The 23,773-nt window shown below is 37.6% G+C and overlaps 1 protein-coding gene across 1 annotated transcript; it reads right to left on the bottom strand.

Moving 5' to 3' along the window:
• Positions 1 to 21,054: 21,054 nt before the first annotated feature.
• On the bottom strand, positions 21,055 to 21,816 carry TEX47 (testis expressed 47). The gene has a single exon (XM_067745537.1). It carries the CDS (start codon positions 21,814 to 21,816, stop codon positions 21,055 to 21,057), a length of 762 nt encoding a protein of 253 aa, XP_067601638.1.
• Positions 21,817 to 23,773: the final 1,957 nt, after the last annotated feature.

Below are 23,773 nucleotides of genomic sequence, written 5' to 3'. Positions count from 1 at the left end.
AAATGTTCACATTATTATTGAAGAATATAAATTGGGTATTCACAACACACATTAATAAAAGTTAATTAACTGATCAGGGTCCAATTGTCAGAGTTGGTATTTGAACATCTATCAAAGGGTAGCTCAGATTCTTCCCGCGGATATTAAGAGCAGCAGCGAAAGCCTGCTGGAGCACTTACTCTGTGCTTACCCTGCTAGGAGATTTTCTGGAATATCTCTAGACTACTGGATCCTTGCTGTGGAAGCATTATGTATCAACAGCTTGACTAATTGGCCCAACATTCTTGAGGTCTCCCAAAGCTGTTGGTCAGAATTCAGACCATCTCATGCCCTTGTCACAAAGCTTACTGTCATAACTGCATTATGGAAACGGCAAACTTTCAGAGCACACTCTGAACTCTGATGAATTCAACAAACACTTATTGAGTTGCTGGTTATTTTCATGTGTATTTTATCTCATTGAATATTTAGGTGCTCATTCAATTTATAGGTGAGCAAACAGAGGCCCAGAGAGGTTAAATAACTTTCTCCAGGTCACAGTCAGCCAGCAGAACATAGGAGATTTGAACATGAATCTTCTAATGTGAAACTGAGAACTCTTTGCACTGTGTGAGTAGGTTGCTTTGACAAATATTTGTCAGGCTGATAAGGAATTAATTGCTTCAAGAGGGAAAAAGATACCCACCCCTGCCAAACCACTTTAACTGACTTAAGCAAAGGAGAAGAAATTATTGGAAGGAGTCAGGTGTAGAAAATGCCACCAGGCCTCAGCCAGGGCTGGGAAATAGAATCAGGAGCTGAAGTGATTCTGTCTCTCCACTATTCCCAGGCAACTCATGTCTGCTTCTCACTTCAGCTTCATCATTTGCTGCCTTATATATGGGCTTTCTCTGCTCCCGGTAGATAGTACTAATCCAGGCTGTATGCTGTGTGTGTGCACGTAATAGAGCAGAAAGAGAGAGATTAGGAGGAAGGGAGGGTGACAGGGTCACACAGTTGTGACCCACATGCAGAGCTTCTCAGATGGGAGTCAGAGTAGGGGTGAGGGAGGACATAATTGGTAGAGAAATGATCTGCATTATTTATACGAAGACTTTCTTGTACTACACTGTTGAACTTTGATAGTTAAATCCCTGGTTCTCACACTTGATTGGGAGCAGATTTATGAATCTTAATTGGTTTCTCTAGTTTGGGTTTATATATATATATATATACACACACACTGATCTCTCTTGACATCTACCCATGTCTTTAATTATATTCCAAAAATGCACATAATTCTATTTATGCAAGCATTTTATTCCTATTAATCAGCTGAGAGCTTCATTAAAGAGATATTTTGGTGTCTCTTAAAAATACAAAAGGGAAAACATTGTCTTATTGTCATTCATAAACTAATTACTTGTGCTTATACAACTGTCATTTGGTTAATATTAGCAAGAAGAACCAGGTAGAGCCAGAGATAAGAAATGGCACTTCTGTTAGTAGAACACGCCGACCTTAAGCTGTGGGTTTCCAGCTCCTCTGACGTAATAAAATACTCTGAGTAAACATCTTTAGCAACAGACATGGGTGAGTGGTCCTCCTAAGAATTATCCCCCAAAGCAGTTTTTATGGACAAGAGAACTCTTGAGGAAAACATCACACTCTTCTTAACTTAATATTATATGAAAGCCCTAAACTCACTTTCTAAAATCTTCTGCTACTTATACAAGGTCAAAAGTGAAAACGTCAAACCTGTAATTACCTTCCTCTGTATGTGGTGAAAGGAATACAGGAACTGCTGAAATTATCCCTTTATAAAAATCATCTTTCTAAAAAAAGTAAATATTGAGTACATTCTTGGATGACGTCCTGGTTTTTAACCAGGACGTTGGATGTTTTTTAAACATCCAAGGTAAGAACTTTCTTTGTTTCTTACAGATCATCACTGAGCTGTTCACTCTTCAAAATTCAACTCAATAATCATGTGGCTAATATGTCAAAGTTTAAAAAACTTCATGTTGTTTGTGCTTTGTAAGACCGTAGAAAGTAATAGTTTGTGGATTTGGGGACATATTCTGTACCAAGAATAAGGCAGTAGAGCTGTAGTCTTGATTTCACCAGAAGGAATAAGATAGGTGTGGACAATGTCTAGTTCTTACTTTATTATCAATCAGTACTGTGCTTTGTTAAGTCCCTACTTGCTCATTTTCCTTACTGAGGGACTAGGCTGGAACAGATAATATCTAAAGCTCCTTCTAGTTCTAGTATTCATGTGCTTTCTTTTTTTTCTAATTAAAAAAAAATTTAGGGGGTTTTCTCTGATTTTTTTAAATTGAAATATAGCTGATTTACAATGTTATGTTAGTTTCAGGTGTACATCAAAGTAATTCAGTTATACACACATATATATTTATTCATATTCTTTTTCCTTACAGGTTATTACAAATTACTGAGTATAGTTCCCTGTGCTATACAGTAGGTCCTTGTTGGTTATCTATTTTATATATAGTAGTCATGTGCTTTCTTAACCTATAGTATATTAAAGAGATAATAGTCATGCTTCTTAACAAACAGTAAATTTTTTTGGCGGGGCGGGTAACGTCGTGTGGCTTGTGCGATCTCAGCTCCCAGACCAGGGATTGAACCCAGGCCACAGCAGTGAAAGCCCAGAATCCTAACCACTAGGCTACCAGGGAACTCTCAACACAGTAAATTTTTAAGAGGTGCTGATCATTGTTGAAGGTAGGTGATGGGTATATGGATTTGTTTTACTATTCTCTTTACTTTTGTGAAGGAAACTTTTTAGAGAGACAGAGAAAGAGGACCATAGCTGTAGAAATTGGTAGCAATAATGAGGAAGTGCTGCAAGGAGTAGATGAAACATCTGCATCCTAAAAATCATGGTATGTTAGTTTATTTTCATGAGTCACCTGAACATGAAATGTGATAGAAGTAATAGGATGTAGTTGGAAGCAGAAATAGGGAAATTGGAAAACCTTGCAAGTCCCCTTGAGTCATTTCCGTTGAAATGCTTTATCATTTTGTTGTGAATGCCATATGAGGTGTACTTAGAGTCAAGTTTAATGAATATACATTACAGAGATAAATGGTTCATGAATTCACCATCATTTTGGATTATGCATTATTCCTCTTTAAAATCATTAGTTTGGAAAATTGAGATTTGATTGTAATTTGCAATTTCCTAGCACGCCCTGACTGGACAAAAAAGGAAGCAATTTGGAAAAGGGCCAGATTTCAGAGCAAAATTTACAGATGCAAAGTGCTTGATCCATAAAGTAGATAAAACACGTAATCTGCAATCAACTGTAAAGTTTGACAATGGAAATTGTTGAACCCAAGTTCATGTGCCCAACGCACAGTGAGGCCAAACAAGCTGAAATGTCTGAGTTTGGAGCAAAGTTTATTAGTCAAGGAGGTGCCAATCTGGAAGATGGGAGACCTAGACTCATCTCAAATCCATCTTGCTGGCTGGCCAGGGTGTAAGATTTTTAAAGGAAAAAGGGGAAGAGTGGTCTCTGTGATCCCAGATTTCGGATAAGATCTCAGTGCAGACTTTTTGGTGCAACCTTATGACTTCCTTTGGCCCCAGGGGTCATGATTATTCTATATGTTCCTAGTCTGGTCTGGTGATTCTTTAACTTTCCTCTAGGAGAGAGCAGAAACAGTAGATGAGGCATTTTATTATTAGTTTAGGGCCTATGTAATGGTTCAAGAGTTTCAGTTCTCAGTTGACCCTTCCTGTGTTATCAATTTTTAAGTCTGCTTGGGGCCAGTTGGTTGAAGCCACAGGGCGTTACCTTAACAGTTTGGGTCATAAATCAAGGTATTGGCTTAAGCTAACATCATGGAAAAGATTATGTGGGGCTTGCTTTTCTTTTGTTTCTGCATTCCCTCACTTAACTGTTTGAATCCGATCTTTGGAACTCAGGGAAGGTCTATGAGACTAAAGCCTTTTTCTATAAACAGAAAGGCATATGTACATGAGAGTGTCTCTTAGGGTCCTGCTCGGTTTCAATCCCCCCTTTTCTTTGATACTTATCAATTTTGAGGGGAGCAGGTGTGGGACAAGAAAGGGAATAGGGGTTAATCATAAACTCGGCAGGGGAATTCGATTTTAGGGGGCAACTCAGTTTCAGAAATACGATAGAATAACCCAAAGTTTGAGCTGTAACATCAGAGCACACACATATTCTGAAGTCACTTTCTGGGCTTCCCTGGTGGTGCAGTGGTTAAGAATCTGCCTGCCAATGCAGGGGATACGAGTTTGAGCCCTGGTCCCGGAAGATCCCACATGCCGCAGAGCAACTAAGCCCATGCACCAAAACTACGGAGCCTGCGCTCTAGAGCCCATGCTGCACAGCAAGAGACGCCACTGCAACGAGAAGCCCACACACCACAAATGAAGAGTAGCCCCTGCTCGCCGCATCTAGAGAAAGCCCACACGCAATAATGAAGACCCAACGCAGCCAAAAATAAATGAAAATAAACAAGTAAATAAAAAAGTACTTTAGCAAAAAAGAAAATATTAAAAAAAGTACTTTAGCAGTAGTTTTAAAAAAGTCACTTTCTGTGCAGCTAGGTTTCTTCTAGAGATTAATGCAATTATTTATGTAACCCAGATGTTTATTGAGCAAACTTTCTTTTCCAGAACTTTACAAACAGTCACTTGAGGACCTTTACGGTATAAGACCATATCTTTGCCATTTGAAACTGGGTAGAGCTCTTTTCCTCTTGGGCCATGATTGGATATTTAATCTCACATAAGAGGACAGATTCCTTCCTTGAAACCAGAATAAACCAGTGGTCTTCCTTTTAATAAAAATTTTAGAGTTTTAAAAGGGAATTTTACTTGACCCTGCAAATTCACTAACAACTCAGCACCCAAGCTTTTAAAAATGTTGTGTGTACTTGGTCTATTTTCTCACCCAACACTCACTGCTCAGCCTGCTGCATCCTGCTTTTGCCTCCACTACTCTATGTAAGTCGCTCCAAGTCACCAAAGACCTCCTTGTCATAAAATATACTTTTTAGTCCTTTTCTGACTTGACTTTGAGACAGCAGTTGATGCTGATGAGTACTTTCTTCTTTAGCAAATGTTCTTTTCCATGACACTACCCTCTTCTTTGGTCTGCTTCTGGACAATTTAACTAAGGACATCTTAGAATTCTTTGTGGGCCCATGTTCTGCCCTTTGCATTCCCCAGGGTTTTAAAGTAGGCTCTCTTCCCTTCCACTCCATATACTTGTGCCAGGTGATAGCATTACTCTTGAATGCTATCGTTGTCTAGGGTGATTTTCAAGTCACCATCTCTATGCCAGACCTATATTCTGAGCTTCAGGGCAATATATCTACTTCTCTTATTGAGAGTTTAACATTGATGTTTCTCATAAACCTCAAATTCCGCATATTCAAAATGGAAAACTTCATCTCACTCCCTGTGTAACTCCAGCCTGCTGCTCTTCCAGTATTGTTGTCTCAGGGCACAACTCCACTGCCTGCCAATTGTTCCGTCCTTGACCCTTTTCTCTTCTTCACACTTTCTGCTTTCAAACACCAAGATATCTGAACTATCTCTTGATTTTTGCCATCTCTTCTATTCTTGTTGCCATGATTTTTGCACAGACTTCCTATCATCTCTTTCTCTGATTACTGTAATAGCCTCCGAAATAGCATACCTATCCTGTCTAGTTACCTAGTTCTCTTTCAATCTCTTCTCTCAGTTCAAAATGGTCCTTCTATGATGCATGTCTAATCAGGGTCCTTCTCTGATTAAAACACGTCTGTGTCCTGTTTCACTTGAGAAGTCATTGTACTTATGTAACTTTAAGTATCTGCATAATCTGGTCCCATGCCTAACTACTATCCAGTCTCATCTCTTATGATTTCCCTTTGTATTTCAGGTCCTGCCTTACTGAAATTCTTTCTGTTCTTCTAGCACAGTATGGCTCTTCTTGCCTTTAGGTTTTAGAACACCGCTCTGCTAGGGTGTGTGTGTGTATATATATATATATATATACATATATATATACATACACATATATACATACACACACATATATACACATATATATACATATATATATATTTATTATATATGTATATATATATATGTCTCCTCTGCCAGGAACACTCCCCTCCTATTCCTTGCCTTTTATTTGGTTCACCTCTGTTTAACTTTCAGAAATCCTTGTGTCTTTCTCCCCTCAGAGGCTTCCCCTAATCCTCTAAACTAGGTAAAGTTAGGAAACCATTGCAATTTGTATATCCACAATGATAACAATTATCATAATTGTTTCATTTTCTTTTATGTGTCTGGGGTAGAGGGAGACAGAGACTGCATACTCTCCAAGGTAGAAATGATGTTTATTTGCACCCCTGAGCCCCCATGCCTGACAAAGTGCCTGACACAGTTTTTCAGTTCATACTTGCTGAATGACAAAATGCAGAGAGAGAGAATAAAATTCGATGTATGAGAAAAGGAAGAGGCAAGTCATTTCAGTATAATGCCAAAGGACAGCTTTTCACCTAAATTTTTATTGCAAATGGAATAAATGATGTACCAGTGGATTTGGAAGGGGGCCCTATGGAACCATTTATATGTTTATGGCTTACCTGGCTCCTAACACATGACTGTACCTATAGAACTCAATCAATAATTATTGAGTTAAATGCTTTGAATGACTTTTATTTGACTAAGGGAAGGAATTAAGCTTAATAAGTGCTGTTGATTTTATGTTTGACTCCACTGAATACAGATATAAGATTCAGGGGAGCTGTGGTGGTGAATATTAGACTCAGGGTAATGTTTGGGATAATTTCTCTTTCAGCTTATTTTTTTAAATTTATCAAACTGCTTTCTTTCACTTTTCTTTCCTAGAAGTTACTTATATGGGAAAATATATATTAGTACTTAGCCATTTCAACAAAGTATGAGATTTAGTATAATGCATATGCTCTAAAGCTCATCCAAAGATATTGATCATCGAAATATCAAACAAAGATTGTTCCAATCTGATGTAGCTATAATATGTCAGTAATTAAAAGGACAATATTTTCCTACAAACCCCATACTCCTTGTATATTTTCAACCTCAGGAATGGTACCATCTTGTTGAAAAAGCTAGAAAACTAATGTATTTGACACTTTTTTCTCTCTCATAACCCAGGTTCCTTTACCTCCTGATTATGTCTCAAATTGGTCCCCTAGATCTATTTCTACCGTCGTTAATCTAGTTCAAGCTCTTATCATCTCCTGCCAGAAGACTTGTGACAACTTACTAAGGAACCTATCTGCACCAGCGTGTCCCCTGCCAGCCCATTCTCAACTCGGCAGCCAAACCAATCTGATTATGCTGTGCTTAAAATCTTCAGTGGCTTCTCATCAGCCTTACAGAAAAGTGCCCCCCTCTTCACTGTTTTTCTGACACAGTGCTACCAAACTTGATATTTAGATGTCATGATCTCGTATATCAATTCCTGGCTTTTCAGTTTCCCATCCATCTTTTCACTGAAATGGATGCAACCAAGATAGTTTTTTTTAAAGGAAAATGTTGGTATTTCCTTACAAATACTCTCCAATAGGGTAGATTAGTCATCCATTCAGACATTAGACTTCACAATTTTAATAAAAAATACCTAATCCTACCCTCTGACTGCCTGACTATGAGTTAACATAGTCTTTCCTTTTGGCCACGTTTTTGGTAAGTTCAAGGGCTCATGGGCTTCTTTTATGATGCTTGTAGATTCTACGATGTAGATGAGCAGACACCCCCAAAGGAATAAATCATTTGTTCAAGGGCACATAATGAGAGTACGTAACAAAGGTCAGTCATCTCGCATCAATGTTCTTTTCACTTTTTTCATTTAGATTTTGGCTGGAATAGGGTATGTGTTCAAGAATTGTCACTGTGTAGTATAAAAAGTGAAGTATCAAAGAATTAAAATGCTACAAGGTGTGAAGTTTTTAATCTGTGGTAAAATACACCTTCTTGTCGAGTACTCTAATATTTTTGCTTTCCAAAGGCAAAGTAGCCTATAAACTGGGAAGAGAGGGAGGAGAAAGGTGAGACTTGAATCAGAGAGATCCCTGAGTGGAGGAGATGATTACATTAGTGTGCATTTTGGTAAAATGTAAATATGTTCAATACTCAGACATTTGTTTCTTCCTTCATAAATCAAAGCTTTATATTTAATGCATTGTTTTAAAAATAGTGTCCTTAAAAATGGCTTAGTATTTTAAAAACAGATCAGAAATGTGAACTACATAATTAAAATGGAATCAAATTTACACTTTTATAACCTAAGCAAATATAGAAAATAAATTGTAGTCTTATCAAGCATATATCTCAAAGAACAGATAACTATGGCTAGTGAAACAAGGACTTAAAGAACATAAAAAGAAAGCACCTTTAAGTATGGAATAAAGGTTGTATACCTTATAAGTAGCTTATTCAGAAAGAGTATTTTTAATCCAGTGAATTGGGAATGAGCTCCTGTACTTGGTTCAGTGAGTAGTATTATATAAATGCAAAAGTTTGACTGAATCACTCCCAGAATATATTCCTGGTATCCTTCCAAATTCGGGTGGAAGAAATTATTACGTGGGTAGAACTGAAGATTTCAGAGAAGGTGCAACCATTATATTTTGACTTGCTATTTTAGAGAGCTTCAGAGACAATGGCCAAACCCTGATCAGTCAGATATGAATATTTTAATGCATTGAAACTTCATAACCATTTTGAAAAGGTAAAATTAACCTTATGGAGAAATTCTTGCAGCTATTTTAAATGACTCGTTTTAAAAATGAGGCACTAAAGATACAAATACCAAAAAATTCCCATGGTAATTGCTTACAAGTTGCTGGGAAATGAGTATAAAAATAAACAGCAGCAATAAGACAGAAGATTTGCTAGATTGTGGTTGAGGACCATGTACGATGAGGACAGAAAAGGGTATCTTGAGTTTGCCAGGCTTCACGGAGGAAATAAGATTTGATCGATAAGGAGAATCTTTTTTTTTTTTTTCCTATCACAGTAGCTTTATTTATTTATTTATTTAAACATCTTTATTGGAGTATAACTGTTTTACACAATGGTGTGTTAGTTTCTGCTTTATAACAAAGTGAATCAGCTATACATATACATATGTCCCCATATCTCCTTCCTCTTGCGTCTCCTTCCCACCCTCCCTATCCCACCCCTCTAGGTGATCAAAAGCACCGAGCTGATCTACCTGTGCTTTCTGGCTGCTTTGAACTAGCTATCTATTTTATTTATTTATTTATTTATTTTTAAATTTATTGGAGTATAGTTGATTTACAATGTTGTGTTAGTTTCAGGTGTACAGCAAGTGAATCAGTTATAGATATACATCTATCCAACATTTTTGGCAAATTAAAAAAAATGATAATATTAGGAGAAATTAGGGAGTTCCTCCTTTTTCTTTTTTTTTAACTTTTGAAGAAGAATATTCTTTTATTTTCTCTTCTTGTGCCAATGCTCTTCTCTCTTTTATTTAATTTAATTTTTAAATTTTATTTATTTTTTTATACAGCACATTCTTATTAGTCATTAATTTTATACACATCAGTGTATACATGTCAATCCCAATCACCCAATTCATCACACCACCACCACCACTCCCCCGCTGCTTTCCTGCTTCGTGTCCATACGTTTGTTCTCTACGTCTGTGTCTCAGTTTCTGCCCTGCAAACCGGTTCATCTGTACCATTTTTCTAGGTTCCATATATATGCGTTAATATACGATATTTGTTTTTCTCTTTCTAACTTACTTCACTCTGTATGACAGTCTCTAGATCCACCCACGTATGTACCACATCTTCTTTACCCATTCGTCTGTCAATGGGCATTTAGGTTGCTTCCATGACCTGGCTATTATAAATAGTGCTGCAATGAACATTGGGGTGCATGTGTCTTTTTGAATTGTCATTTTCTCTGGGTATATGCCCAGTAGTGGGATTGCTGGATCATATGGTAGTTCTATTTGTAGTTTTAAGGAACCTCCATATGGTTCTCCATAGTGGCTGTATCAATTTACATTCCCATGAACAGTGCAAGAGGGTTCCCTTTTCTCCACACCCTCTCCAGCATTTGTTGTTTGTAGATTTTCTGAGGATGCCCATTCTAACTGGTGTGAGGAGATACCTCATTGTAGTTTTGATTTGCATTTCTCTGGTAATTAGCGATGTTGAGCACCTTTTCATGTGCTTCTTGACCATCTGTATGTCTTTGGAGAAATGTCTATTTAGGTCTTCTGCCCACTTTTGGATTGGGTTGTTTGTTTTTTTAATATTGAGCTGCATATATATTTTGGAGATTAATCCTTTGTCCATTGATTCTTTTGCAAATATTTTCTCCCATTCTGAGGGTTGTCTTTTCGTCTTGTTTATGGTTTCCTTTGCTGTTCAAAAGCTTTGAAGTTTCATTAGGTCCCATTTGTTTATTTTTGTTTTTATTTCCATTACTCTAGGAGGTGGATCAAAACAGATCTTGCTCTCATTTATGTCAAACAGTGTTCTTTCTGTGTTTTCCTCTAAGAGTTTTATAGTGTCTGGGCTTACATTCAGGTCTTTAATCCATTTTGAGGTTTTTTTTGTGTATGGTGTTAGGCAGTGTTCTAATTTCATTCTTTTACATGTAGCTCTCCAGTTTTCCCAGCACCACTTACTGAAGAGACTGTCTTTTCTCCATTGTATATCCTTGCCTCCTTTGTTATAGATTAGTTGACCATAGGTGTGTGGGTTTATCTCTGGGCTTTCTATCTTGTTCCATTGATCTGTGTTTCTCTTTTTGTGCCAGTACCATATTGTCTTGATTACTATAGCTTTGTAGTATAGTCTGAAGTCACGAAGTCTGATTCCTCCAGCTCCGTTTCTTTTGATTCCTCCAGCTCCGTTTCTTTCCCTCAAGACTGCTTTGGCTATTCGAGGTCTTTTGTGTCTCCATATAAATTTTTAGATATTTTGTTCTACTTCCGTAAAAAGTGCCACTGGTAATTTGATAGGGATTGCATTGAATCTGTAGATTGCTTTGGGTAGTGTAGTCATCTGTTGGTATCATCTTTAAATTCTTTCATCAGTGTCTTACAGTTTTCTGCATACATGTCTTTTGTCTCCCTAGGTAAGTTTATTCCCAGGTATTTTATTCTTTTGTTGCAATGGTAAATGGGAGTGTTTCCTTAATTTCTCCTTTGGATTTTTCATCATTAGTGTATAGGAATGCAAGAGATTTCTGTGCATTAATTTTGTATCCTGAAACTTTACCAAATTCATTGATTAGCTCTAGTAGCTTTCTGGTGGCATCTTTAGGATTCTCTATGTATAGTATCATGTCATCTGCAAACAGTGACAGTTTTACTTCTTCTTTTCCAATTTGTATTATTTTTATTTCTTTTTCTTCTCTGATTGCCATGGCTAGGACTTCCAAAACTATGTTGAAAAATAGTGGTGAGAGTGGACATCCTTTTCTTGCTCCTGATCTTAGAGTGAATGCTTTCAGTTTTTCACCATTGAGAATGATGTTTGCTCTAGGTTTGTCATATATGGCCTTTATTATGTTGAGGTAGGTTGCCTCTATGCCCAATTTCTGAAGAGTTTTTATCATAAATGGGTATTGAATTTTGTCAAAAGCTTTTCCTACATCTACTGATATGATCATATGTTTTTTCTTCTTCAATTTGTTAATATGGTGTATCCCACTGATTGATCTACATATATTGAAGAATCCTTGCATCCCTGGGATAAATCCCACTTGATCATGGTGTATGATCCTTTTAATGTGTTGTTGGATTTTTTTGGCTAGTATTTTTTTTTTTTTTTTTTTTTTGCAGTACGCGGGCCTCTCACTGCTGTGGCCTCTCCCGTTGCGGAGCACAGGCTCCGGACGCGCAGGCTCAGCGGCCATGGCTCACGGGCCTAGCCGCTCCGTGGCTTATGGGATCCTCCTGGACCAGGGCACAAACCCATGTCCCCTGCATTGGCAGGCGGACTCTCAACCATTGCGCCACCAGGGAAGCCCCTGTTGGCTAGTATTTTGTTGAGGATTTTTGCATCTATGTTCATCAGTGATATTGGTCTGTAGGTTTCTTTTTTTGTGACATCTTTGTCTGGTTTTGATATCAGGGTGATGGCGGCCTCATAGAATGAGTTTGGGAGTGTTCCTTCCTCTTCAGTTTTTTGGAAGAGTTTGAGAAGGATGGGTGTTAGCTCTTCTCTAAATGTTTGATAGAATTCACCTGTGAAGCCATCTGGTCCTGGACTTTTGTTTCTTAGAAGATTTTTCATCCAGTTTCAATTTCATTACTTGTGATTGGTCTGTTCATATTTTCTATTTCTTCCTGGTTCAGTCGTGGAAGCTTATACCGTTCTATAAAATTGTCCATTTCTTCCAGTTTGTCCATTGTATTGGCATGCAGTTGCTTGTAGTAGTCTCTTAGGATGCTTTGTATTTCTGCGGGGTCTGTTGTAACTGCTCCTTTTTCATTTCTAATTTTATTGCTTTGAGTCCTCTCCCTCTTTTTCTTGATGAGTCTGGCTAATGGTTTATCAATTTTGTTTACCTTCTCAAAGAACCAGCCTTTAGTTTTATTGATCTTTGCTATTGTTTTCTTTGTTTCTACTTCATTTATTTCTACTCTGATCTTTATGATTTCTTTCCTTCTGCTAACTTTTTGTTTTGTTTGTTCTTCTTTCTCTAGTTCCTTTAGGTGTAAAGTTTGATTGTTTATTTGAGATTTTTCTTGTTTCTTGAGGTAGGCTTGTATAACTATAAACTTCCCTCTTAGAACTGCTTTTGCTGCATCCATAGGTTTTGGATCGCCGTGTTTTCTTTGTCATTTGTCTCTAGGTATTTTTTTATTTCCTCTATGATTTCTTCAGTGATCTCTTGGTTATTTAATAATGTATTGTTTAGCCTCCATGTGTTTGAGTTTTTACGTTTTTTTCCCTGTAATTCATTTCTAATCTCATAGAGTTGTTGTCAGAAAAGATGCTTGATATGGTTTTAATTTTCTTAAATTTACTGAGGCTTGATTTGTGACTGAAGATGTGATCTATCCTGGAGAATGTTCCGTGCGCACTTGAGAAGTGTAATCTGCTGTTTTTGGATGGAATGTCCTATAAATGTCAATTAAATCTATCTGGTCTATTGTGTCATTTAAAGCTCGTGTTTCCTTATTAATTTTCTGTCTGGATGATCTGTCCATTGGTGTAAGTGAGGTGTTAAAGTCCTCCACTATTATTGTGTTACTGTCAATTTCCTCTTTTATAGCTGTTAGCCGGTGCTTTATGTATTGAGGTGCTCCTACGTTGGGTGCATATATATTTATAATGTTATATCATCTTCTTGGCTTGATCCCTTGATCATTATGTAGTATCCTTCCTTTTCTCTTGTAACATTCTTTATTTTAAAGTCTATTTTATCTGATATGAGTATTGCTGCTCCAGCTTTCTTTTGATTTCCTTTTGCATGGAATATCTTTTTCCATCCCCTCACTTTCAGTCTGTATGTGTCCCTAGGTCTGAAGTGGGTCTCTTGTAGACAGCATATATATGGGTCTTGTTTTTGTATCCATTCAGCAAGCCTGTGTCTTTTGGTTGGAGCATTTAATCCATTCACGTTTAAGGTAATTATCAATATGTATGTTCCTATGACCATTTTCTTAATTGTTTTGGGTTTGTTTTTGTAGGTCCTTTTCTTCTCATGTGTTTCACACTTAAAGAAGTTCCTTTAGCATTTGTTGTAGAGCTGGTTTGGCGGTGCTGAATTCTCTTAGCTTTTGCCTGTCTGTAAAGCTTTTGATTTCTCCATCGAATCTAAATGAGATCCTTGCTGGTTAGAGTAATCTTAGTTGTAGGTTTTCCCTTTCATCACTTTAAATATGTCCTGCCACTCCCTTCTGGCTTGCAGACTTTTTGCTGAAAGATCAGCTGTTAACCTTATGGGAGTTCCCTTGTATGTTATTTGTCATTTTTCCCTTGCTGCTTTCAATAATTTTTCTTTGTCTTTAATTTTTGCCAATTTAATTACTATGTCTCTCAGTGTGTTTCTCCTTGGGTTTATCCTCTATGGGATTCTCTGTGCTTCCTGGACTTGGGTGGCTATTTCCTTTCCCATGTTAGGGAAGTTTTCGACTATAATCTCTTCAAATATTTTCTCTGGTCCTTTCTCTCTCTCTTCTTCTGGGACCCCTATAATGCGAATGTTGTTGCGTTTAATGTTGTCCCAGAGGTCTCTTAGGCTGTCTTCATTTCATTCTTTTTTCTTTATTCTGTTCCACAGCAGTGAATTCCACCATTCTGTCTTCCAGGTCTCTTATCTGTCCTTCTGCCTCTGTTTTTCTGCTATTAACTCCTTGTAGTGTAGTTTTCATTTCAGTTATTGTATTGTTCATCTCTGTTTGTTTGTTCTTTAATTCTTCTAGGTGTTTGTTAAACATTTCTTGCATCTTCTCGATCTTTTTTCTCCATCTCCATTCTTTTTCCAAGGTTCTGGTTCATCTTCACTATCATTATTCTGAATTCTTTTACTGGAAGGTTGCCTATCTCCACTTCATTTAGTTGTTTTTCTGGGGTTTTATCTTGTTCCTTCATGTGGTACATAGCTGTCTGCCTTTTCATCTTGTCTATCTTTCTGTGAATGTGGTTTTTGTTCCACAGGCTGCAGGACTGTAGTTCTTCTTGCTTCTGCTCTCTGCCCTCTGGTGGATGAGGCTATCTAAGAGGCTTGTGCAACTTTCCTGATGGAGAGGGACTGGTGTTGGGTAGAGCTGACTGTTGCTCTGGTGGGCAGAGCTTAGTAAAACTTTAATCCACTTGACTGCTGATGGGTGGGGCTGTGTTCTCTCCCTGTTGGTTGTTTGGCCTGAGGCAACCCAACACTGGAGACTACCTGGGCTCTTTGGTGGGGCTAATGGCAGTCTCTGGGAGGGCTCACACCAAGGAGTGCTTCCCAGAACTTATGCTGCCAGTTTCCTTGTCCCCATGGTGAGCCACAGCCACACGCTGCCTTTGCAGGAGACCCTCCAACACTAGCACGTAGGTCTGGTTCAGTCTCCCCTGGGGTCACTGCTCCTTCCCCTGGGTCCCAGTGCGCACACTACTTTGTGTGTGCCCTCCAAGAGTGGAGTCTCTGTTTCCCCCATTTCTGTCGAAGTCCTGCAATCAAATCCCAGTAGCCTTCAAAGTCTGTTTCTCTCAGAATTCCTCCTCCTGTTGCTGGACCCCCAGGTTGGGAAGCCTGACATGGGGGTCAGAACCTTTACTCCAGTGGGTGGATTTCTGTGGTATAAGTGTTCTCCAGTCTGTGAGTCACCCACCCAGCAATTATGGGATTTGATTGTACTGTGATTTCGCCCCTCCTACCGTCTCATTGTGGCTTCTCCTTTGTCTTCGGATGTGGGGTGTCTTTTTTGGTGAGTTCCAGTGTCTTCCTGTCGATGACTGTCCAGCAGCTAGTTGTGATTCTGGTGTTCTCATGAGAGAGAGTGAGAACACGTCCTTCTACTCTGTCATCTTGGTTTAGGGCCCTCCATAAGGAGAATCTTGCTAAGAGAAATGAGGAAGGAAGTTAAAGGTATAAAGGCATAAAAGCATGAAAGTATTGGGAAATCATTAGAGAACAAAGTGTGAGAAAGGGAATGATGAGTACAGATGAGGGTGGGTAGCTTAGTAAGCAAGAATCAGAGAATCAAGGCTTTGCAGATCATGATAGAACTTTGCTTTTTATATGGAAGATGAAATGAAAGCCACTGAAGAATTTTGATCAGAGGAATAACATTTATTAGTGTTCACTGTGCGCTAGGATCTTGCCACCATTATTTCATGCAGTGTCCATAACCAGTCTTATAGATACTGTTAATCACACTTATTTTGTAGATGAGGAAACTGAGGTGCAGAAGGTTAAAGAAACAGATTGCATCTCTACAGACTTTCAGAACCAGGTTTCAGTACAGCAATTTGATACCATAGGTGACTCTCTTACATCTTTTGCTATACTGCCTTTAACTTTGATAGACATATTACATAGACTAGAAAGACAGAGAGGCGGAAGAGAAGATTAGAGTGAGGGAGATCCCTAAGAATGGCACAAAAACAAGGCCAGACACTAGAAACACTTACTGTGGAAAATGAGTGGGGCCTGGATTGATTGGCTGTCAGTGAAATAAAAAGGAAGGGAGGAAATTAGGACAACGTTCAAGTTCCGACTTGGCAACTGTGTGGAGAGTGGTCCATTTTACAGCAACGGGGAGTGCAGGTGGGGGAGCAGATTAAAGGGATAGTAGAGGCAAGGAATGATTCTTTCTATCCAGGACTCTTGCAGATGGAGGTGCCTGTGGAAATCCAGTCGGGTGTCTTGAAAAGGCATTATGTGAGGACTGGAGCACAGAAGGTGTTTGGCGTAGTAGTGAAGAGAGCACTTAGAGTTAAATCCAGACCCCTAACCATGACTACAGTTAACTATTTAAAGTGATGAAGTGGAAATAGGGGACTAGTATTACCAACTCTTGCTTTTACTGTTGGCAAAGCACTTAATGTCTTTTTCTGCACAACAGTGTGGCTGAGGGGGCAGGCAGGTAGAACAGACATTTGACAGGTACCTTTGGGGCTTCTCTTTATATTTTCTTATAAACTATGCTCTGTATTTATTGTGTAAATCGTATCAGCAGGTAATCTGGAAATTTACATAATTGACCACAAGGGGGAGAACTCTAATTCTACATTAAGTCACTTACTAACAACATGAAATATTCTAAAAGTACTTGCTATATTCAGTTGTTGTTAAGCTGTCCCATTTCCACTTCCTCATGGAAGCTGGGGGAATTCTGTGCTAGAGATAGGTTTCACTGAATTGAAATGCTGTTTTGTCGTGCTAAAGTTATGATAAGGTCACTAAATGTAAGAATCTGTTTGTACTAACCAATGATTCTCCAGGAAGGAATTCAGATGCTTCTTTAATTAAAATGAAGACAGTAGGGCTTCCCTGGTGGCTTGAGAGTCCACCTGCCGATGCAGGGGACACGGGTTCGTGCCCCGGTCCGGGAAGATCCCACATGCCGTGGAGCGGCTGGGCCTGTGAGCCATGGACGCTGAGCCTGCGCGTCCGGAGCCTGTGCTCCGCAACGGGAGAGGCCACAGCAGTGAGAGTCCCGCGTGCCGCAAAAAAAAAAAAAAAAAAGAAAAAAAAAAGAATGAAGACAGTACAAATTTTAAAATTCACCCCAGGAGGGTTTTTCCCTCCAAATAACATTATTTCAGTTGTCCTTCAAGAAAACTATAACCTTCCTGGAAGTCCTTGGTTACACTGAAACAAGAACAAGATTGTCAGCATGTCAGTCTATTGTAGAAGATATCAGTATCAAAACAAAAGGATGGGAATGGTGCTGGCCATGCCACTTAAATGTCGTATGTTCCTCAGATATATATGAGTATATGTTATATGGTCATTGTTATATGAACAGTGAATGTTGTATGTTCAGTGTTTAAATGCTCATTTTCTATTTGATTTAACTTCTGTGCTCTGGTTTTATGTAAAGTTTCATTGTAAGAAAACTATAACCCTCATTGGGGTGAGAATTACCTTTTGAGGCTTCCTAACGCTTGAGTCACATTTTTGGACTTCATCAAATTAAATTACATTTGTCAGGTATGAATATAGTATTTCTGCATTTTATCTATATACCGAAACAGACACAGCTAATTGAGTGTTGTCCCCTTTAAAGATGTGATATTGGTAAGCTCTGTAGGACTCTTAATAACACAACTGTTACTGGAAACATATCTGTATTTCCCCTTAGAGGCAGTGTCACACTCTTTTAATATGTTCAGTGACAGCAGATCTTCCTTTGAGAGTGAGTATAATATTTAAAAATAAACCTTTCTAAAAAAAAAATAAAATAAACCTTTCTATGAATGAAGTTTGAATATTAAGGTCACCAATCAAATTGCAATATATATTATTTGGGGTTCAGAAAACTAGATGTAACTAAAATATTTTAACTCCCTTTGATTTATAAACCTCCTTAATTTATCTGCCATTAATGAGTCACAAAATGTTTTTAGCAATGATGCTGTCACTGAAATAAATATAAACTCTCCTAAGGTGACTACTTGCATTTGAATAAACTCATTCTAGAGTGTCATTTAAATAAATAAATAAATAAATAAGTAGCTTATTTATGCTTACTTTGTGCTTATTTTCCAATTATTTGCACAATTCATGCTTCAGGAATCCTTTAAATGTAAAGTAACAGTCTACTAAGTAAATCAGTGTTTTCATTTAGATATTTTCTATAACTTCTTCCAAAAATGACTGAGGTTTTTTTATGTTTTTTTTTTTCTTTGGCCAATGAATTAATTTTCTATCAGTATTTCTCACACCAGAAAGTATTATAGACCAATAGAAGTTCTATGCTAGGCAGTGTGGAGGACACACGTCTTACTTCTGCTTGTATATCCAGTGACTACCACAGTGCTTGGTGCCCTGGTAAATATTTACTGGTAGATATTTAGAAAATATTAGTTGCATAGATGAATGAATAAATAAATGATATGTACATATATCAATAAAATGTACATACAAAATTATTCTTGTTATATATTAGTGTTCCAGACTGCTGCATGAACATTCACCCAAAACTTAGTAGCTTGAATCAACAACAATAATTTTTGCTGTTCACAGATGTGCAGTTTAGGCAGGGTTCAGTGGGAGCAGCTCATCTGTACTCTACTCCTCCACATGGTGTCAGTTGGTCTGGCTTGAAATCCAGGGTTGGCTGGGAGGCTAGAGCCTGGAGTCACCTGAAGGTTCACTCAGTCACATGTCCAGTGGTGATGCTGGCTGTTGCCTGGGAGTTCGGCTGGGGGTGTCATCTGGAAACCTGCTTGGATTGCTCATAGCATATTGTCTAGGTTCCATTCAAGTGATCAAGGCAAAGTGCAAGGCATTTTTATGACCTTGGAGGTCACATTGGATCACTTCTGTTGTAGTGTTCATCTAGGCAGTCACAAAGAAAAGTCTGCCTGATTTCAAGGGGAGGGTATTTAGAACCCACCATGCGATGGGAGGTGTGTTGAGGTCACGTTGTAAGAAGAGCGTGTGGGATGGGATACATTGCAGTGGCCATTTTTGGAGAATATAATGTGCCGTACTTTTATATACTCAAATATGTAGTTTTACTTGTAAACTACTTCTGTTCATTTTAACTTTAGAAAATATTGTTCCTAAACAAAATCTACCCCATTAAATGGATTCCATCTGGTCCAATAAACATTTTTGGTTCATTTTCTCCTTCCTGCTTTTGCTCGTCTCTGTTCTCTTAAATATGCTCATCTGCCCTCCCAAACCTCTTCCTTACATACATTCAAAGACTGACTGAGGCTTACTCTCTTTCTCTTTCTTTTTTCCTTCCTTCCTTCTTTCCTTTCTTTCTATTTATTTCCTCCTCGTCTTCTTTTTTTTTTTTTTGGTGGCCTGGAAAGCATTAACTCAACTCCACTCACTTTGTCACTAAACATTTACTATCAATGGGTGCCTTTTCAGTTCAAAGAGTAAATAGCACATTGCTGAATATGAGGCGTTTGATATTTATCAAACTGATAAAATGTTTGTAAATTATATACTCTTTCTTAATCGGAAGAATTTTAATTTTCTCTAAAATATCCTTTATGTTACTAAATTTAAATGAATGGAACTTCAAGTCAGCTTAAAGTGAAAAATGTCATTCTTTTTCTAAAACTATATTACTAAGTTAAAAAATAGGAATGGTCTTTCCTGAAATTTGATTCTAATATGGAACAAATTATGGTATTATCTACATATGACAAATTTGAGGTACATACTGAGATGGTTCCCCCCCCAAAGAGACTGAAAATCAAATAAGCAATGAGAAATGAAGTTAAAATGATATAACAGTATTTCTTCTATTCATTCCAAAGTTGATTTCATAGGATATTGAAGCAATTTTGGATAAATATCATTGAAGTAGTAAAACATTAATGTTGCTTAATTGCTTGAACAAACTAGAAAAATTTAAATAGTGTGAAAAAAGCATTAATCTTGGGTAAAGGAAGGGAGAGACCAACTTGAAATAGGTCATATAGAAATTGCATATAATTAATTGCTTTCTAGGAATTAAATTGAAGAAATAACCAATTTGTTTATCTTACATAGACTCATTTAGAAGTATGTTTCCCAAGTGAGGAGGGATCATGTCTTCTCTGGACCCTGACGTATCCCTGTCATTTGGCAAGTGTCTGTCCTGTGAAGGGTGCTCAATAAATGACTTTGCATGAAATAATACAATTACAGTGCTTTCTGACAGTGTATTTTCTAGTCATTTCAAAAAGCTATTGTGTTCTTTAGCTTTATAATGTCCTCAGTATTCTTGATTATATCATCCAGAATATGTGAGCCTTGGTACTACTTTCAAATTTTAGGTTTTGTTTTCTGATTTCAGCGACCATACATAGCGAGATTACTCCCTTACTTTGTTCTTACAGTCTTTTCTGCATATTGCGACTATAATAATGATCATATCATACATCATATCATGCATCATATTTACTTTTACACATATTTGCCTCCAAGCTTAGGCTGCAAGCAACTCAAGCATTGTATATTTCCCCAAAATTTTGTACTCTCAGAACATAATACTGCGTGGTGACAGCTGCTCATTGATGGTTGAAAGAATGAATGAGAATCTGAATCACGTGTTTGTCCTTTTTCATCTCTACTTTTCATTAAAATTTAAGTCATTTCATCAAAATGATGTTAACCTTGAGAACTTATTATGACCTTATTAAACCCCTTCATTATTGAAAATAATGTGTTGATCTTAATATTAGACCAGATAAATTTTCAAGTTTAACTCAGCATACTCTGTAAAGATTAGTCTGTTACCTTTGTGTAGATTGCTGTGTTGTTTCTTTCCTTTTTTAAAGAGAAAAGTAACTTTAGAAATATTTTCCTTTTATTTAAGTAGCATACATTCCTTAAGAGATTTGACTACACTGACCACATCATCTCTCTTCATCCTAGAAGCTGGAAGGAGTGGGCCATACCACCTCAGAATCCAAGGTGACATGTATGGGTTTATTATACATGTTTATGAAAGTTTCTGGGTCCATTAATTCTGCGGAATTGCATATGTACTTTATTATTTGTTCTGGAAGGAGTAATTCAGGTGCAACTTGGTGCAAATTATCGCCTGGTCCTTTAGTGCCCACTTTCACAGTCTTAAAAAGATGGAGTACTAGTTTATGGGTTTGGATGAGAAATTCTGTCATGACCTCTTGTAGGGACAGTGACTGTGTCACATCATCAAGATACATAACTGGCGCTTTTATTACTGAAACATGCCATTGCATAAAGAGCCTTGTTGGTATATTGTGTACTGTGACTATAATTTTCATTCCTTGGATAAAAAATTCTGTTTCATCCTTTTCATGGCTAAGATAATCCAAAAGAATTTGGTAAAGAGTACCATTGGAGGACTCCAGGATATGCACAATGGAATTAGGATATATGAGCAATAATCCTGTCACTGCTTCTCCTGGGTGATGTTTCAAAATTGACTGAAACAATTGTTCATAGTATTCAGCAATATCTTTTTTTTCTGTATTTGCTGTTACCCTGGCCACTAGGAACATCCTATGAAGAAGGAATTTCTTTAGTTGTAGTTTTTGCTTTTCTTCCTGAAAATGCAAGTAATTACTACGTGGAACTTGTGGCATTAGAAGACATTCCAGTGGAAGATTCTTTTTGTTGGTCTTTCGGGTACGGGCTGAGAAGGACATGATGAGTCCTATTTATTCTTCTAGATGATTCCAGTTTTTAGCTTATTACAGTATTTACATTATTAGGCTACCTCTTCAGTGATGAACTCTGTTTCTTCAGGAAAAAAAAAAAGTTTACTCAGTTGATCAAATGCTTTCCAGTGTTATCAATAAACAATGTCTTTGAAATTAAAGAGAATGTTGAAACAAGAATCAATTTATAGAGTTTTGTTTTAAAGTTTACAATGAAATAACTATCACTCACATCCTAGGGAAAAAAACTCTTCAGTAAACTGGGGGGTAGGGAGGAGATAGAACTTACTCTAGAATAAGTTTGTTATGTTGTTGTTTACATTATTATTTTCTTTTTTGATTGATAGGATTTTTTTTTCTCAGTGCCCATCCTTGAATCATACACACACCAACACACACACAAAGAGGAATGTATCTGCTGATACTCACTGACAGTAGCATTGATATTACATTAAAATGTCTTTTCATTTATGTAATGATGAATGCAGATTGTCCTTATTTGGTCAAATTTTTCTTAAAATGGTATTTTTATGATAATTCCCCAAATTCTTTTATAAATTTAACTAGTCAATAAATTTTTTAAAAATCTGGGGCTCTCTTAACTACTAATTGACTTATTTTACCTTTACTCAGTCCTCTAAAAGTTAATAGTATTGCTTGGATAATTACAGTAAACTTTTGAAGTAACTAGTTTTGGTTCTTTTTTATTTAACTCCTATCAGTAAACCTCAGAAATGGCTCTTTTTTCTTTCTTTCCTTTTTTTTGGGGGCGGGGGGGTTGTTGCTGTAGGGGTCAGATGAAAAATTCTGTTACTTTTTTTTTTTTTTTCCCCGGTACGCGGGCCTCTCACTGTTGTGGTCTCTCCCGTTAAGGAGCAACAGGTTCCGGACACACAGGCTCAGCGTCCATGGCTCACGGGCCTAGCCGCTCCACGGCATGTGGGATCTTCCCACGTGTTAAGTTGCAGGTCAACTTAACATTTCTTTCTTTCTTCAAGTGCTTCTTCCTTTTACCTGTCCTCGAGGTCCTGCTTGTCCTCCATCATCACTCTTCCAACTGCCAGTGTCTTGGGTGCTCTCAGCTGTCCCGTATTCTATTCTGGTTTCCATAGTGCCCGGGCAAATCAGAATGTCGGTGCTGTTAAAGGGCCAGAGTGCACTGGCAACTCTGATAAATGGTGGACCTGGATATCTTCCTAGACATATTCTTTTCTTTGTTCTTTTCGTCCACAATTTATAGAAGAGGAAACCAAAGCATGGATTAGTTATGTACCTTGCACACAATTCACATGTGCTCTCGACAACCTCCCTGTCTACTGAGGGTAAAGAGGTATTTATGCAGTAATTAAAGACTATAAGAACACATACCAGATTCTGTGTAATGGTGACTGTTATAAGAACGTTCTTCTATAGGGTTTGGTTTTCTTAATTTAATGTAAATTTAAGTTACTTTTTATTTTTTATTTTTAAATTAATTTATCTTTTTGGCCGCACCACACGGAATGTGGGATCATAGTTCCCTGACCAGGATGAACCTGCACCCCTTTCATTGGAAGCGCTAAGTATTAACCACTGGACCACCAGGGAAGTCCCTTAAGTTACTTTTTAGAATAAAAATTAACAATATATCTTAAAATTGCATTCACATGAGCTCTAAACCACAATTTTAAAACAAGGTTAGAAAACACCCTTATTCAATTAAAAAAATTAAACCTTAGAATATGTTTCCTCCTCCCCCCAAAGGTTTGTGTTATCCAAACTAATGATCTGGTTTTAATAATATGCAGGGATAAATTGTCCCAGAAAGTGGAGGCTAAGAGGTGATTTGATATTCCTTAATTGTGTGGTACATAAAAATTGGCTATAATTCCTCACTGTGGTTCACTTCGTCACCCCCTGATACAATACAGTCTTTCCCAGGGTGCACAGAAACTTATCATTGCCC

This window comes from Pseudorca crassidens, chromosome 8 (assembly GCF_039906515.1).
Source record: "Pseudorca crassidens isolate mPseCra1 chromosome 8, mPseCra1.hap1, whole genome shotgun sequence".
NCBI classification, from domain to species: domain Eukaryota; kingdom Metazoa; phylum Chordata; class Mammalia; order Artiodactyla; family Delphinidae; genus Pseudorca; species Pseudorca crassidens.
Note: the sequence above shows the minus strand (reverse complement) of the source record. Positions and strands in the feature narration are given on the sequence as shown.

Bases quoted from the DNA above. Each gene is read 5' to 3' on its own strand.
- TEX47 (XM_067745537.1), bottom strand. From the start codon at position 21,816: ATGTCCTTCTCAGCCCGTACCCGAAAGACCAACAAAAAGAATCTTCCA.